Source organism: Cyanistes caeruleus, chromosome 9 (assembly GCF_971803275.1).
Source record: "Cyanistes caeruleus chromosome 9, bCyaCae1.hap1.1, whole genome shotgun sequence".
Classification (NCBI taxonomy): Eukaryota; Metazoa; Chordata; class Aves; order Passeriformes; family Paridae; genus Cyanistes; species Cyanistes caeruleus.
The window spans coordinates 31,563,250-31,577,391 of NC_141709.1; the positions used below are offsets into that span (position 1 = coordinate 31,563,250).

The 14,142-nt window shown below is 40.2% G+C and overlaps 1 protein-coding gene across 14 annotated transcripts in view; it reads left to right on the forward strand.

Annotated features, from left to right (window-relative positions):
* The window catches only part of FGGY (FGGY carbohydrate kinase domain containing), a 279,434-nt gene that overhangs the window by 242,174 nt on the left and 23,118 nt on the right, over nucleotides 1-14,142 (forward strand). For 13 of the 14 annotated variants that reach the window (XM_086841676.1, XM_086841677.1, XM_086841675.1 and 10 more), the window contains 4 exons: nucleotides 3,326-3,473; nucleotides 4,811-4,885; nucleotides 8,000-8,120; nucleotides 10,637-10,731. In XM_086841676.1, the coding sequence (XP_086697802.1) occupies nucleotides 3,326-3,473; nucleotides 4,811-4,885; nucleotides 8,000-8,120; nucleotides 10,637-10,731 (439 nt within the window). Of the gene's footprint in view, nucleotides 1-3,325; nucleotides 3,474-4,810; nucleotides 4,886-5,997; nucleotides 6,126-7,999; nucleotides 8,121-10,636; nucleotides 10,732-14,142 lie in introns of all 14 variants that reach the window. The other variant, XR_015273696.1, reaches the window with a different exon arrangement.

Genomic DNA, 14,142 nt, shown 5'->3' on the forward strand with positions numbered 1-14,142 from the left:
GTGCCACCCCTGCCATGGGCAGGAACACCTTCCACTATCCCAGGCTGCTCCAAGCCCCATCCAGCCTGGCCTTGGACACTTCCAGGGATCCAGGGGCTGCCACAGCTTCTCCGGGCACCTGTGCCAGGTCCTCCCCACCCTCACCAGGAAGAATTCCTTCCCAATATCCCATCCATCCCTGCCCTCTGTCCCTGTGAAACCATTCCCCCTTCTCCTGTCACTCCAGGCCCTTGTGATTGTCTCTCTGTAGGCTCCCTTCAAACATGGTATCTTGTTTTGGGGGATTATTGATGATGATAAATTATTTCCCTGGAATTCTCAGCAGAACAATTCAGAGAATTTGGTTTATTATGTTTAAGGATATTCTCTGTGCGGCTGTAGGAATTTGAATCTGTTCAGCCATTGCAAATATCCATGGAGGGGAAAACAAATGAGAATTCCATACTTTGGTGTGGAATTCCATATTGCCTTTACTTCCCATGCTGGGTGCATGAAGAGTGCAGTGAAGAGTTAAACACATGCATGTCTGGATCATTAAAAAAAGAACATCAGAGGTCACAAATCCATGGCTCTTGCTTGCTGCTGCCAATCACCTCCTTCTGCCTCTCCAAACCTGTCCTCCCTTTCTCCTGATGCTGCTAAGAAGCAGGTTTGGAATGGCAGGTCCCTGCTGAACAGCTGATTTCAGGAGTTTCCCTGTGCAAACTCTCCTTTGCCATTTCCAGCTGTTTTAGCACCGGTGCAGAGATTTGTGGTGACTTGTGAGGGTGAGAGGCTCAGACAACCAGCTCTGACCACTGCTGCTGAAGGCCAGGCTTGTGCAACCCTGCCAGTCCTATTCCTGGGTTCCTTTTTACCCTTCTTTTACTGGAAGTGGAGAGGGTTGAATGAGGATTTTCTAGACAATTTAAATTTAGCATTTGGTCTAACTGATGGGCACAATCTGTGAGCACCAAAACTTGGGGTTTTTCAGGCAATTCAGCGAGTTACAGAAATTGCTGTGATGTATCACTTCTGCTCATTGTCCTACAAATTGGGTAGGTCTGACATTTAATCATTTCTGCTCTGTTAAATCCTGTACAGGTAGATTAGAGTAGTAAATTAAATAATATGATCCTTTTTGCTTTAAAGTTTAAATAATTCTGTTTTCTAGAATGACCATTTCTAATCTGCTAGAGAAGAAAAGTGTCTAAATGACAGCAAAGTTTGTATATCATTTGTCACTTGATGATGTTTTAGGGCAGAATTCCCTTTCCTATGGATCTCAGTGTCTTTTCCCCATCTAAAGAGATGTTTCCTGAAAAGAAAGCATTGAAGTTACACACACAGCATCCACCAGTTATTCTGTGGTCCTACTAGCAGAATTTAAGAATCATATTTGGCAGTTCCCTCTATCTCTAGATGGCTTAGAACATTTATTTTTTTTAAATTTAGAAATCTAAAACCTTTGAATTTTTTTTTCTCTGAGAAAAAAATGGCTGGCATCTTCCATGATTCCTGAATAGATTAAATACCAACCTCTGGTTGCTTTCTGAACTCGTGTCCATGTACAAACATAACTCTGGCCACGCTTGCATTGATTTCTTATCTCCACTTTCACACAGTTCCTTTTTCAGGGCAACAGCTCATGCTCAGCTCTGCAGGTCAGAGGCAGCTGCCACTGATACTTTCACAGAGAACTGAGTAGAAAAAGCTCCAGGAGGTGATGGTGTTATACTGTTTTAAACACAAAGGTGGTAAAACAGGATCTGGCAAATGTTCAAGGGATTTTGCTGGTCACTCAATCCAAATGTAGTGCCTTGAACCCTTATCTGTATTTAGGAAAACAAATAAAATATGAAAATGTGTGGGAAAAAGCGTAATTCCAAGGTTATGTGGATCTTAAGCATATTTGGCTCAACTTCAGCCTCCTTTTGTTCAGTCCTTGTGTTCTGATAGAGCTGCACAAATGGCTAATCCTTGTGAGAGCAATCAGCCAGGATGGAGAGGAGAGGAGAGAGAGGCTGGGATGTCTGGTGGGTCTGTGGTTGAGTGAAGCTTTCCTTTTTTATCCTTCCCAACAGTCAAGCCATGATTGAGGCTGGAATTAAAATGACTTTATCTTTAGCATGTACTGCTTGTAGTGGAGTCTTTAGGGATGGAGAAAACAGGGCCACTTTTACAAGAACGGGAAAGAAGTGATGGTGACCTCCAAATTATCATAATTCGGGTCCAGGAAGACACATAAAGTGGATTTTAAAGGACGTGAATAATGAAGTAAATTAGTTATTTTAATGTCTTCCAAGTGTACTTCATTTTGAATGATATCCTCTGATAATGTACACATGGTAAGGTATAATTGAAAAAACATGCAGCTGAATGGTTGAATGCAAAGTATAAATATACAGCTGCTAGTGGGTCAGAAGTCAAACTAGTAAAGCATATGCCAAATTCCCTTAGGGATCTCATTAGTGCATGATTGAATATACATGTAGAGGCTAAATGAATATCACTGTTTGGGTTTGCAGTGGATGAGACAATGACTAATCAATTGTAATTAGGGTTAGATGCTATTATTGACCCACATGTCTAGAATTAAATACCCCACTTGGAGATTTCCAAGGAGTTGGAAAGTATATATTTTTGTTTGTTTGTGATAGGATGAGTGTTTGAAAAAAATATTCTGAGCATAATTGCAACATTTTTAAAATGGAATGTCACTAGAGTCATTGCAAGCCAAGGCGCTGAAGAATTCACCATTAGTCCTAAGTCCAGGAAAAAAGTCTGCTGGATATTGTGGAGTTGGGTGTAGCATCTGAACTTAGATACAATCATATTCAGGCCCATGTTGGGCTCCTCCCTAAAATAGCAGCCACTCACTTTCTCTCCTCCACCCTTAGTGCTGCATTTTAATCATAGCACACACTGAAATAATTATGGTTTAAAAAAGGAAAGCTGTACATCCAGAACTATTGATTAATCAGAGAAATTTTTAAACATTTGCAAAGGAATTTATTTGGTTTTCATTTCTGTCTGGAATCCCCACTCCTCCCTCTCAGCTGTGGGAGAGGAGTAGCAGCATCCCCCAAATCTCAAACAGTTCTGGGGACTCTTAGGAGTCCCTGGACAAACTCAAGGTCACATTATCCCCTCTCATCCCTGGAAATTAAGGAATTCTGATGGCCTGTTGAGCACATGTGCACAGACATCCCTACACTGCCATGGCCTTGGCAGGCAGTGGGATTTTGCCGTGCTTTGGTGGGGTTTCTGCATTTGGTGGTAGTACAAATGTTTTATGTTTGAGGAATAACCTTCCCCCTTTTTTTCCAACTTGTTTTTCTTGCAGTGCTCACAGTATATATACATACTTGAACAGTCACCTGGATCTGATTAAGAAATCTTTGCCTGTGGGTTTCCTCACTGTTGATTTACATGTTTGGCCAGATTTCCATGGTAACAGATCTCCCTTAACAGATCTGACACTAAAGGGCATGGTAAGAAACAGCCTGTCTTTGCAAAAAGGTCAATACAGGGTAAAAAAAAAAAAAAAAAAAAGGCAGTTTGGAAGGAGCTTTTCTTCAATTTTGACTGTACTCCTCCTTAGCTATTTACACTATCCCAAAGGATTTGGGTTTCTTGCTGCATTGCTGATGTTTCAGTAGAAAACCAGAGATCATTGTACTTGAGATATTTACTACAGCCACATTAATTTTCTAAAAACTTGAGGAATGTTGTGTGTGTCCAGGTACCTTTCCTAGGAATCACATTTCACAGCTCTTGGTGTTGTTATCTCACCTGTCTACCAAATCTTACAATTTGTTGCAATGAATTTAATAAGAAATTTGGATAAACCTGTCTGGGAAAGGAATGAAATATTCTGATATAGATGGTTGATTTAAACAGCTTTTCAGCCCATATTTCAGAGTTTGGTGTTCCTCTTCCTTACAGAGTGGTAGATCAGCTCACTCACAAGCCAGGGCTGTGCAGAACTGTAACAGAAGGGTATCATAAGAGTATCATTTGGCAATATCAAAATACCTGGTGAATAGTGCAAAAATCTCTTTCAAAATGACAAATTGTCCTTGAAGTGAGCTTCTCAAGCTACTCACCAGCACCAAAATCTGCTGCATTTAAGGCTGAGATAGGAAAGGCATAAGCACTGCTGCGTGTTTTAAGCCACAAATGAGGGAGACATTAAAATAATACAAGGACCTATATATTTTTGGGTCCTAATAATATCTCCATTATTTTATGAAAGAATTACATACTGCAGAAAAATCAGACTTTCCTTGGTATGATGGCTGTATGCAAATACTGGTAATAGCAACTCATTTTTTCTGTCACAATTCTGTCTGCATTCAGGTCTTGCCTGATATTAATCCACAGTAACTACAGTGCAGTATTGATTTATGCCAGAGTAAGGAGGTTAAGATATAGTATTTAATTATTAATTGTGTCTCAGTGTCAGGGTACTTGGGAGGGAGGGGAGAAATGCTTTTATAAAGTTATTTTTATGTAATAGAATTTTCATATTATTACATTAAATACATTCACGAGCAATATCTGAGTCATAACATAAAACTGTCGGAGTTAATCTATCTCTAATCCCATACAATACTCTGTTTGTTCTTTATTTCTTCACAAGGGCAAGGATAATTTATGTGGTTCTTCCCCAGATCAGGAATAACATGTTTAACATAACATTATGTGTACAGCTCACAGGAGTAAGGCTTGGAATTAGCACTAAAACTTGTTACAACAAGAAGCCATAGAGAATAACAGAGTTTTACTTTGGCTGGATTTTTACATCTTCTTTTTGATCTTTGCACAGGTTGTTGGACTAACATTGTCTCGGGGTCTGGATGAACTTGCCCTTATCTACCTGGCCACAATCCAAGCCATTGCTGTAAGACATTTTTGGTGCATAAAAGAAGAAATGAATTGTCTCGTGTTCTGTGCAGACTAATCATTCCCTTCTGCTAAGCAGATTTCCAATAAAGAATTCAATTAATGGGCTTCTTAGAGGAGCAAGATACTGTTCACCCACATTGGTGACCACTCCCACTGGAGGGTAATCAGCAGACTGTGGGGGAAGATGTTCCCCTAAAACATCTTGTCTTTATGGCAATTCTGTAAGGCGAGCTTTTGCCTCTGGTGCAGATGTGAGGGAGGAGGCTGACAGCACAAGGAGCAGTGTTAACATCCCAGCTGTCTAGAGGGAGGCTGAGAAAGGGGGAGAAAAGCTCTGGCAGTTGTACAAAGGGCTCTGTGCTGCCCTGAAAAGCCTCAGCTTCAGATTGTTCCCATATCCATGGGTTTGCCCTCCCTGCCCGGTGGGTGAGGCACAGCTCTGTGCCAGGCTGAGCAGGGCTGTGCTTCAGACCCACCAGGGCACAGCTTCTCCCCTGGTGTCCCTGCCCCGAGGGGAGCAGTCCCAGCCTGTGGCCATGGCTGGGCAAGCAGGGAGGGCAGGGAGGCTGGGAAATGTTCCTCGTGTTTGTCAGCACGCAGGGATGGGGAATCTCATTGGAATACTTCTCTTTCTGCCCTGATTTTCTCTTGGACCCAGGATTTCCAGTTCACGAGAAGTTCTGTTTTGAGGTGAAACCCTGGCTCACAGAAGTGGTTTGGAAAGCCTGGTGTTTCCAGTGGGACATGCTGTCCCCAGCCCTCTGGTGACTGAAATCCATATTCCTTTAAAGTCCTTCCTGACAATTTTTTTTTTTTTTTTTTAAAGTTTGTTGAACTTGAGGTGATTTTTTGCAAAACATGAACGGTCTGATGAATTGGGGAGTTTTCCTGACAAAACTCTGTTCAGTTGGAAAACTTCCAAACTCCTCTCCTGGTTAAACAACAACTTTTCTAGGCTGGGTCAGCCATCTGGGATGGAGAGGGTGGGCGGCTGCTGTAAATTTACTGGGAATTGTTCATTTTATGTGTTAACCCTCCCTCTTCAGTAAAAAATAGAACTTAACCCCAGCCCGGGATTCATTGTTGTGACTTTGGAGCCTTTTGCAGATGGATGTAGCTGGGTTATACCTGATGCTTCAGTATAATCCCACCATTGAAAGAAGAATGTGGAGGAGAGGTTAAACAATGCCAGGGACTGATCCTGCCCCTGAAAGGAACTTCCCAGTCTGGAACAGGTGCCCTGTGATTATCTTGTGCTAACGAAGTGGAAACCTTCTCTGCTGGAAATCCTGGGAAAGTCACCTATTATCTCCTTATATGATACAGCTCAAACTTTATTGTAAAACACAAATACTTTCTTGAGCAGTAGATTCAGCAGCTGCATATCTTTCAGAGAGCTGATTGGGCTGATTTAATATAAAAAGGCCATATTGTAATTTTCTTTTCACTTTAAATTAAGGGAAATTATTTTTTCCTCAAAGCATTATTGAAACAGTAACTATAAAGTAGACAGAGAGCATTAGTTTAGACTCAATATATTTACTAATTGCTAATGGGATACCTAAGAAATTAAATTTTCACTCTCAATTTTAGCTTCACTTTTATTGAAGGAAACAGTTGTAGTAATCCTGTACCATTAGCTGTCTTCAATGAGTGCAATATAAACTTTAAACCTATGTAAAAATCTTGTACAAAGTGTAGGCCTGCCCACAGAATGTTAATCTCTAGTTTTCTTTTCAGCAGGAGATGCTTTTTCCTTTTCATATAAAATTTGCATTTGAAGCCCCTCAATTTGCATTTTCTCCAACCCAGGATTAAATTAGTTCCCCCCCACCCACAGTGAAATAAGTCCGGCTTTAATTTAAATTGTGATGTGAATACAATTTTCCAGGCAGGTAAACACAAAATAATTTTCACAGCATGTTCTTTCTCAGGGTCTTTGACGTGTGTATGTTGTGAGAGAAGTTGTTAATAAATTTGAATTTCAGAAGCAGTGAAAGAGAATCTCCTTTTAACTATTCACTGCAAAATGCAATGCAACAGTTGGCCAGATGAGAACATGATCAGAGATGTAATTGTGGCCGTCCAGCCCGTTCTGAGCAGGCAGACTCCTTTTGGAGCAGTTTGTTTTTCCATAATTAAAATCGTGGCTGTGTGATTTGGAAATCAGCTCTCTGTGTCAATAGGGAAGCGATGGATTTAGTCAGCTGGGGCTGCTCAGGTTCCTCTGAACTGCTTGTCTAAAAATCAAAATACATTTGAAGGCCTGTCCAGAATAGCACTGGGCATTCACTGTGGATGTCTCCAGCCTGGTGGAACCCTTGCAAATTCAATTTTCAGTAGCTTTTATTTGAAGAGAGGTTTTGCAGCTGCAGCCCTTTTAGTGAACTGCAGCATGGCCTAAAGAAAACTTAAATAACAGTTTATGAAAACTCTGACCAGATTGTGTTTTGTGGGGAATCTGCTTAGAGTCAGCCTGGGCAACATTTTGCCTTGAATTTTACGTTTTGTCAAGTCTGAGCTTCAAAGTTAACTTCCAAGATATTATAAAGAGCTGGGAATTATTTTTTGTCAAATACTTTGTCAAAGAAATGGAAAATATTCTTGCAAGAGGGAAATAGGGAGAAAGTTGACTTCAGTGAGGAGGGAAGCAAAGCAAACAAAAAGAAAAGAGATTTTATTTTCTGAAAATGGAAAAGAATTTGCTTCTGCCATTCTGATTTGAGTTTCTCAGAATGGAGACCATAAATGAAAAGTTTAAAACATGCCTGCATTCAAGATGTTTCAACTAATCCAGCCATGAAGTGGAACATTTTATTTTACATAGGGCAAAAGCCAAGAGAAATAGTTAAGCCAATACAAAATTCTTCAGGTTTTCCTTTTTGCTGAAAAGACAGAAAACAGTTTTTTATTTGCTGTTCTCTTTTTGTTCTGTTTTGCTATTTGGCTTCAGAATTGAAACCTCTTTACTGAGCTTGATTTTCAGATGCTGTTGTACAAAGTAAAGAGAAGGTTTTGGTGGGGATGTCTTTGCCATGCAGGTGTAGTCCTGTTCCTGTGGCTGCTCTCCTGTGCTCATCTGGTTCTGTTTTTTCTCCCCTTTTTGTAGTTAGGAACAAGACATATTTTGGAGGTGATGCAGGCTGCAGGACATGACATCACCACGCTGTTCCTGTGTGGTGGGCTGAGCAAGAACCCTCTCTTTGTGCAGATGCATGCTGACATTACTGGTAAGCCTGGGGAAGTGCATGGAAAGAAGGGTAAATACCTTTTTTTAGGTGTCTAAGTACTTTGTTTTTGGAAAAATAAAAATTTTCTTTGTATAGAGCTGTATTTTGCTGCATGGCCAAAAAAATGTGCAATTAAATGTTCCTTTTATTGGCTTCATCCTATTTGACTTGTGACACTTCCTGCTCATGCTGGGCATTGTATCCATTCTATAGAACAGTTCTTTTCTGAATTGTTCCATACCTTTGTCACTGATGTGGTTTAGGGGACAACATCTGGATCCTTGCTCCTGCAAGGTGTTGCTCTTGGTTTTGTAGAATTCCTGGTGGGTGGAAGGCCATGGGTATGTGAGAGGAGCTCTCAGGCTTCCCCATGGCATTTTTGGTCTCCCTTCATCCTGTGTGTGTTGGACATCTCCGCACACCTGCGAGTCAGTTGAATATACTTCAAAAAATGTGGAAAAAATAACAAAATTTAGTGTAAAGGACTTCAGAGAAACATTGAGCGATGTGTGTTTTGGGTTTATTTCAAATTAAGATCAGTTAAGGTGTCATAAATGAAGTTTAAGGCCCAAATTTGGGGTGTTTGGTCTGGAGATCTGACTTGCCCTAACGTCAAACCACACTTTATAACCATGACGGACAAGCAAAAAAATAATGCCTGTTGACCTTAAAATTCACTAAATATATTGTAGTCAAAGTGATGCTTTGTGAAAAATGATGTTAAGTCAATGCCTTTCCTTCAAAAACTCACGTATTTTAGGTGAATTTCAGCTACATGTAGAGTTGGGCTGCTGGGTTGTGATGTGTAAAAGAAAAGATCTGTGAAAAGGTATTCTGATTAAAATGTAATCACAAGTTCTTTGACTGTAACTAATGGCCAAGTACAATTCAATACAAAAAGGCCTTTTTGCAGTTTGGAGTTCTCCCCCATTTGTAAAATCAGTGACTGACAAGAGATGTCAGAGTTCATCTGACTGAAATGCTCTTGGTTATGTTGAACTCATTAGAGCCTATCAGATAAAATAACTAACATTCCAGGATCAATCCCCCATTCTTTCCTGAAAAGAAAAAAAATCTGAATATATTATTGTTAGCGACAAATGCCCATGACTCAGCCATGCAGACATCCAATAGATAATTCCACAGGCCACTTAAAAAGTATCTTGATCTTTTTGTTTGCCTGGTAAGAATTCGGTATTCATTCTGACGATGCGGGAAATGGGCAGTAAATTTTAGAGCACACTGAAAATTGCTCACTGACGCCTGGCAAAGAGCCACGGAGCTCTGAGCTTGAGCTTTAGATTTGCTGTTCCAAGCTGACCCAAGTCCTGAGCTGTGCTTCAGCTGAACTGGAGGATTGCTCAGGTGACAGGGCAAGCTTTGCATCAAGTGACTGAATGCCTTGTGTCATTAATTGCTTTTTATATTAATAATTTTATTACTCATTTGCCTTTTTTCCTTTATAGGAGTTTGTGGCTGATTTTAGGACTTCACCCAAATTTCAGCTCCTTTTGATCTTACAGCTGGCTCTCAGGAGAAGCAATTTTGGGGCATAATATCATGGAGATATTGTGAGGAGTCCCTGCTCCCACCCCTGTGTTTGCATCATCATTCACTGAATGACATTATCTCAGTGCTGGAAATGCAGACACATGCCAAGTACTGCAGGAATATTGAATTTTTCCACATAGCGAGGACAAGCATCTGAAGTGCAGCTAGAAAAGTATTTAGATTCGTGCTCTTGGTTTAGATTTTGCAGGGCAATTAAGAAAGCAGGCTAATTTTTATTTGTTTTTTAGCCTTTTTCTGCTTTTCTTTATGCTAGGTCTCAGAAAATTCTGCATAAACCAAGGGGAAGGATGTTCTTGATAGTACCATGGTGATTTAATTTAATTCTGGTTTAGAATATATATTGTTTACTTGTTTTTCCAGTGTTTTAATTTTGTTTTTGAGTATCTTGCACAATTTGGAAGACAAGATTTCTCTTATTATTTCATACATAGCTTGAGAAAGTTTGCTACTCACATTTTCATGTCTTCCAGCAAAACCAGACTGGCTTTGTTGGCTGTGTGTTCAAAACCAAACACAAACAATCTTTTTTTGTTTGTTGCAAAAGAAACAAAAAGGAGACCGCCTTGTTTTCCCCTCCAGGTCAACTTTTAATAGGCACGTGGGTTTGGAGGGTGTGGGTAACAGGTTTATACCAAGTCCTTTGAGTGAGATAAATAGCCAGTGTCAAAGATCTGGGGGGTTGTTTTTTGTGTGTTTTATGTTCTGCGTTAATGTTTTGGTAAAATGATTTTATTTAAATGCTGCACTTTTCTTGGAGCCTGGAACCACAGAGCAGAGAGATTTACATTAACCTACAGCAGGATGTAGCTGTAAATGGGGTTTTGAATAATGGTTTTCAAGCCCTTTTTGGTTCCTTTTTTGATTGTCTTTTTGGGTTTTAATTATTTGTGAAGCTGCTGGTGCTGCTGTGTTCCCTAACAGAGGCCTGGCTCTTCCCTCTGCAGGCAAGCCTGTTGTGCTGTCCAAAGAAGTGGAGTCTGTTTTGGTGGGTGCTGCTATTCTTGGAGCTTGTGCTTCTGGGGATTTTGCATCTATCCAGGTATTCAGCACCTGATTTTATGTCATTTTTTGTTCAGTTTTAATGTGTTTTACACCTTGACTTCTGGCACCCATGCACACACCTTAATCCAAGTGGAAAAGTTTGTCCCTTCTGCACATCCAGACAGGATCCAGCATCGCTTTCTCTCCACCCTCTGTTTAACTCCAGATATTATTTAGGTGTGTTGAGGATTCATTTGTCTTTGGACTGTGGGGACATGCATAGAAGCTGCTGTGTATGAAGCTAGCCCATGTAGCTTTACAGACAAAAGAGGGAATTTGGAAAGGCTCTGATCCTGCAGGAAGCTCACACTTTGATCTCAGTTACATTTGCCTTACTTTCCTCCTTTCATATTGAGGAATATTAAACATAAGAAGCAACATAGCATTATTTATGCAGTAAAAAATAACACATCTTAGCTCTTCTCCCAGTGAATGCAGAGTTAATAATGAGAATGGAACTTCTTGTTCATTCATGTTATTTCAGTCCACTAACAGCTGAAAAAGTAGCAGTGAGGCTTTTATTTTTAGTGGATCAGTCAAAGCATGGCTTAGCTTCATTTATACAAACAGCAGTGGCATCAGAAACCCAAAGACTGTCCCAAATCATGCCTTTTTTCCCACCTGGCAATCCCATAAGCCATGTCCTCTCCTCATGCTGCACAAGAACACTGAACAGCATAATGCAGTTGGACAAAATGATTTATCAAGATGATCCCTAATATGTTTGTTGCATTTTTCTTTATAACACCAGGCACTGATATTTGTAGATGAAATTTTACACAGAAGCTTATCTGGAGATATTTTGTGAATAGGGAGGCCAGCTCCTCAACCTGGTTAAACTGGTGCAGTTCCACTGGAATCAATAAACAGCTCAACATAAGCCGAGGAGCTGGGCTGTGCTTGGCACTTCTCCAAATGGGAATATTCTACAGGGCTATGTAGGTTAGCAGGAAGAGCAGTTTCCTTTCATAAGAATGTTTCCATTCCAGTGAATCCCATTGCAGCAAATACACATTGCAGCATAGATGTCTGTGTGTAATAATTCTGGTGCTTGTAAGAGGAGGCCTTATTTTGATAAATGTAATTTCAGTAGCAACTTTTGGTGGCAGAACTTCATATTTAATTCTTACTCATCTGGTAATCTTCTGCCTTCAAACACATATTTCATTCCAAGTCTAGGATGTTTCTGCTACTGTACAATAACTGAACATCTCAAAACTGATTTTATTAAGTCTGTTTTTATCAGCATTGGAAAAATCTAATACAGTGAAGTTTTATGTGTTGTGTTTTATACAATTTTCATGTATCCACTTATCTTTGGCTTTTAACCCTGTCTCTGTATATAAAAATATTTCAGAAGAATATCCAGTAATTTCAGATATGAATATTTTTAGAAGAATTTAGCTGCATGGCATCACAAAGGAGAAACTGAATACATTTATTTTAGGGACAAGGAAGCGTAAATGTGTATCTACCATTGCAGTTCAATAACCTCTCTGACATTTATTTTTGTAACACATCTTCTAAAACAACCCATTCTTAGAGGTGCTGTTGCAAACATGCAGCATCTTTGTAGACTTTGCAAATACAGGTTATTATCTCTCCTCTAATAGATGGTTTGTGCTTAATTACTGTGCTTTCCAGAGCTCTTTGTTTGCTCAGTGTAATAGTAAAGGAGAAAACTGTGGGTTTTTTTACAATAACCTCTCTCCTTATGTCTGTGGTTTTTTTGAAGGGAATTTTTTTACTGTATTTTCCCCAGTCTCTGGTTACATTTCTCAGAACAATTTTTGGACATTTCTACTGAGTGTCAGAATCAAAATGTTTAAAATCTCCCTGGTTTTTAATGGTTGGCTGTTCTCCACTTTCTAAAACTCAAGCAGTTTTAGGACAGCTTGGAAGTTGCACCCAAATCTGGATCCCTCCAAATCACTTCTGCTAATCTTAGTCCAGCTTTACCATATTCTGCTGAGAAGAGCTCTGTCTGCTGCCCACCAGGGATTCTGAATGTGATGGAATGTGCATCCTGTAGGTATTTGGGGCATGGGGCAGCCAGGTCAGAGCAGCTGCCTCAGTCAGAATCTGGACACAAAGACATGATCCTCAAAATCTGCCAGGACATCCTTTTCAGCAGAGGAAAGACAGGGTGGGTCACCTAGGGAAGAGCCAACTCTGTGATAACCTTATGGAGTAGTCAGAGTTAGGCTTTATTTAGCTGAACAGGTAAGAAATGTGCTGGAATTGGGTGGCATTTCCTGGGGTAGGTGTGTGGCTGTGGTGTTGCTGTACTCTCATCCTCCTGCACAGTCCTGCTGCTTGGTGCTGTGGTGCCCCACCACTGGGGTTTGAGATGGGGAAGCAGCTGCTTCAGAGGATGGCTTTCCCAAGGGCAGGCAGTCACTCACCACACGTGGCTGTTGATGCACCCATGTGGGACAGCAGGATCCTCACCCTGACCTGTCTTGGTCATGGTGGCTGGAACACTAAAAGCTTTTTCTTTATCTTTTGTTATCCCTAAATAAGTTTATTCTCACAAAGAAACAAGCAGCAACATGCCTCCTGTCTCCTCTCCCTTCCCATACTGCAGCTCTTCAAACAATTTAGCATTTTGTTCTAATTCTTACTTTTCACATATTTTTCTTCATATTTCAAGTGAAATATGCTTTCATGCTTTCTACTGACCACACCTGTAATAGTACCAAAATTCTCAATAAACAGAGCCTTTACAGAGAAGCCTTGGAAATGAAGATTAATGCACAAGCTGTGACCAAACAGGTTAATTTGCAAGCTTCTAGTGTGCATTGAAAAGTTCAAGCCCCTTGAAGCTGCAATTTCATCTTTAGGTAATTCTATCAAGGGAAGATTTATAACCTCCATCTCTCAGTCCTGGTCACCATATGTTGTTGCTTCAAAGAATGTTGACTTCCCTATTTTCCTCTTCATTTACTCTCCCTGCATTTTTCTCCTCTGTGGTAAAACAATTGGTCTATCCAAAAATGGAAAAAAAAAACCTAGTGTGGTGAGTTCTTCCCCATTTCATCTCTTGGTTATTTAGTATCTAGAAAGTCCAGAAAGGGGATAAAATCCTCTGAATTTCTTCTTGATTTATCTTTTAATTTGCCCCAAGAAATGCTGCACACTTTTTTCTCTGAGTGGTTTTGTGGGAGCTCTAACACAGCCTGGCTGAGCCCCGGCAGACAGTGCTGTGTAAAACAGTGTGGCATAAAGATTTTTGAAATAGAGACTGTATTTTTGGGGTTTGGATTTTTGAAATATGTGCTGTATTGAATGAAATAACCTTAACATTGCTGGCTTAGATGGGTCAATTTCTTGGTTCTAGCCATTCCTTTCATGCTGAGCAGCAGGATCCTGCTTTTCTGTGGGATTGTTTCTATAGTAAAAATATAGT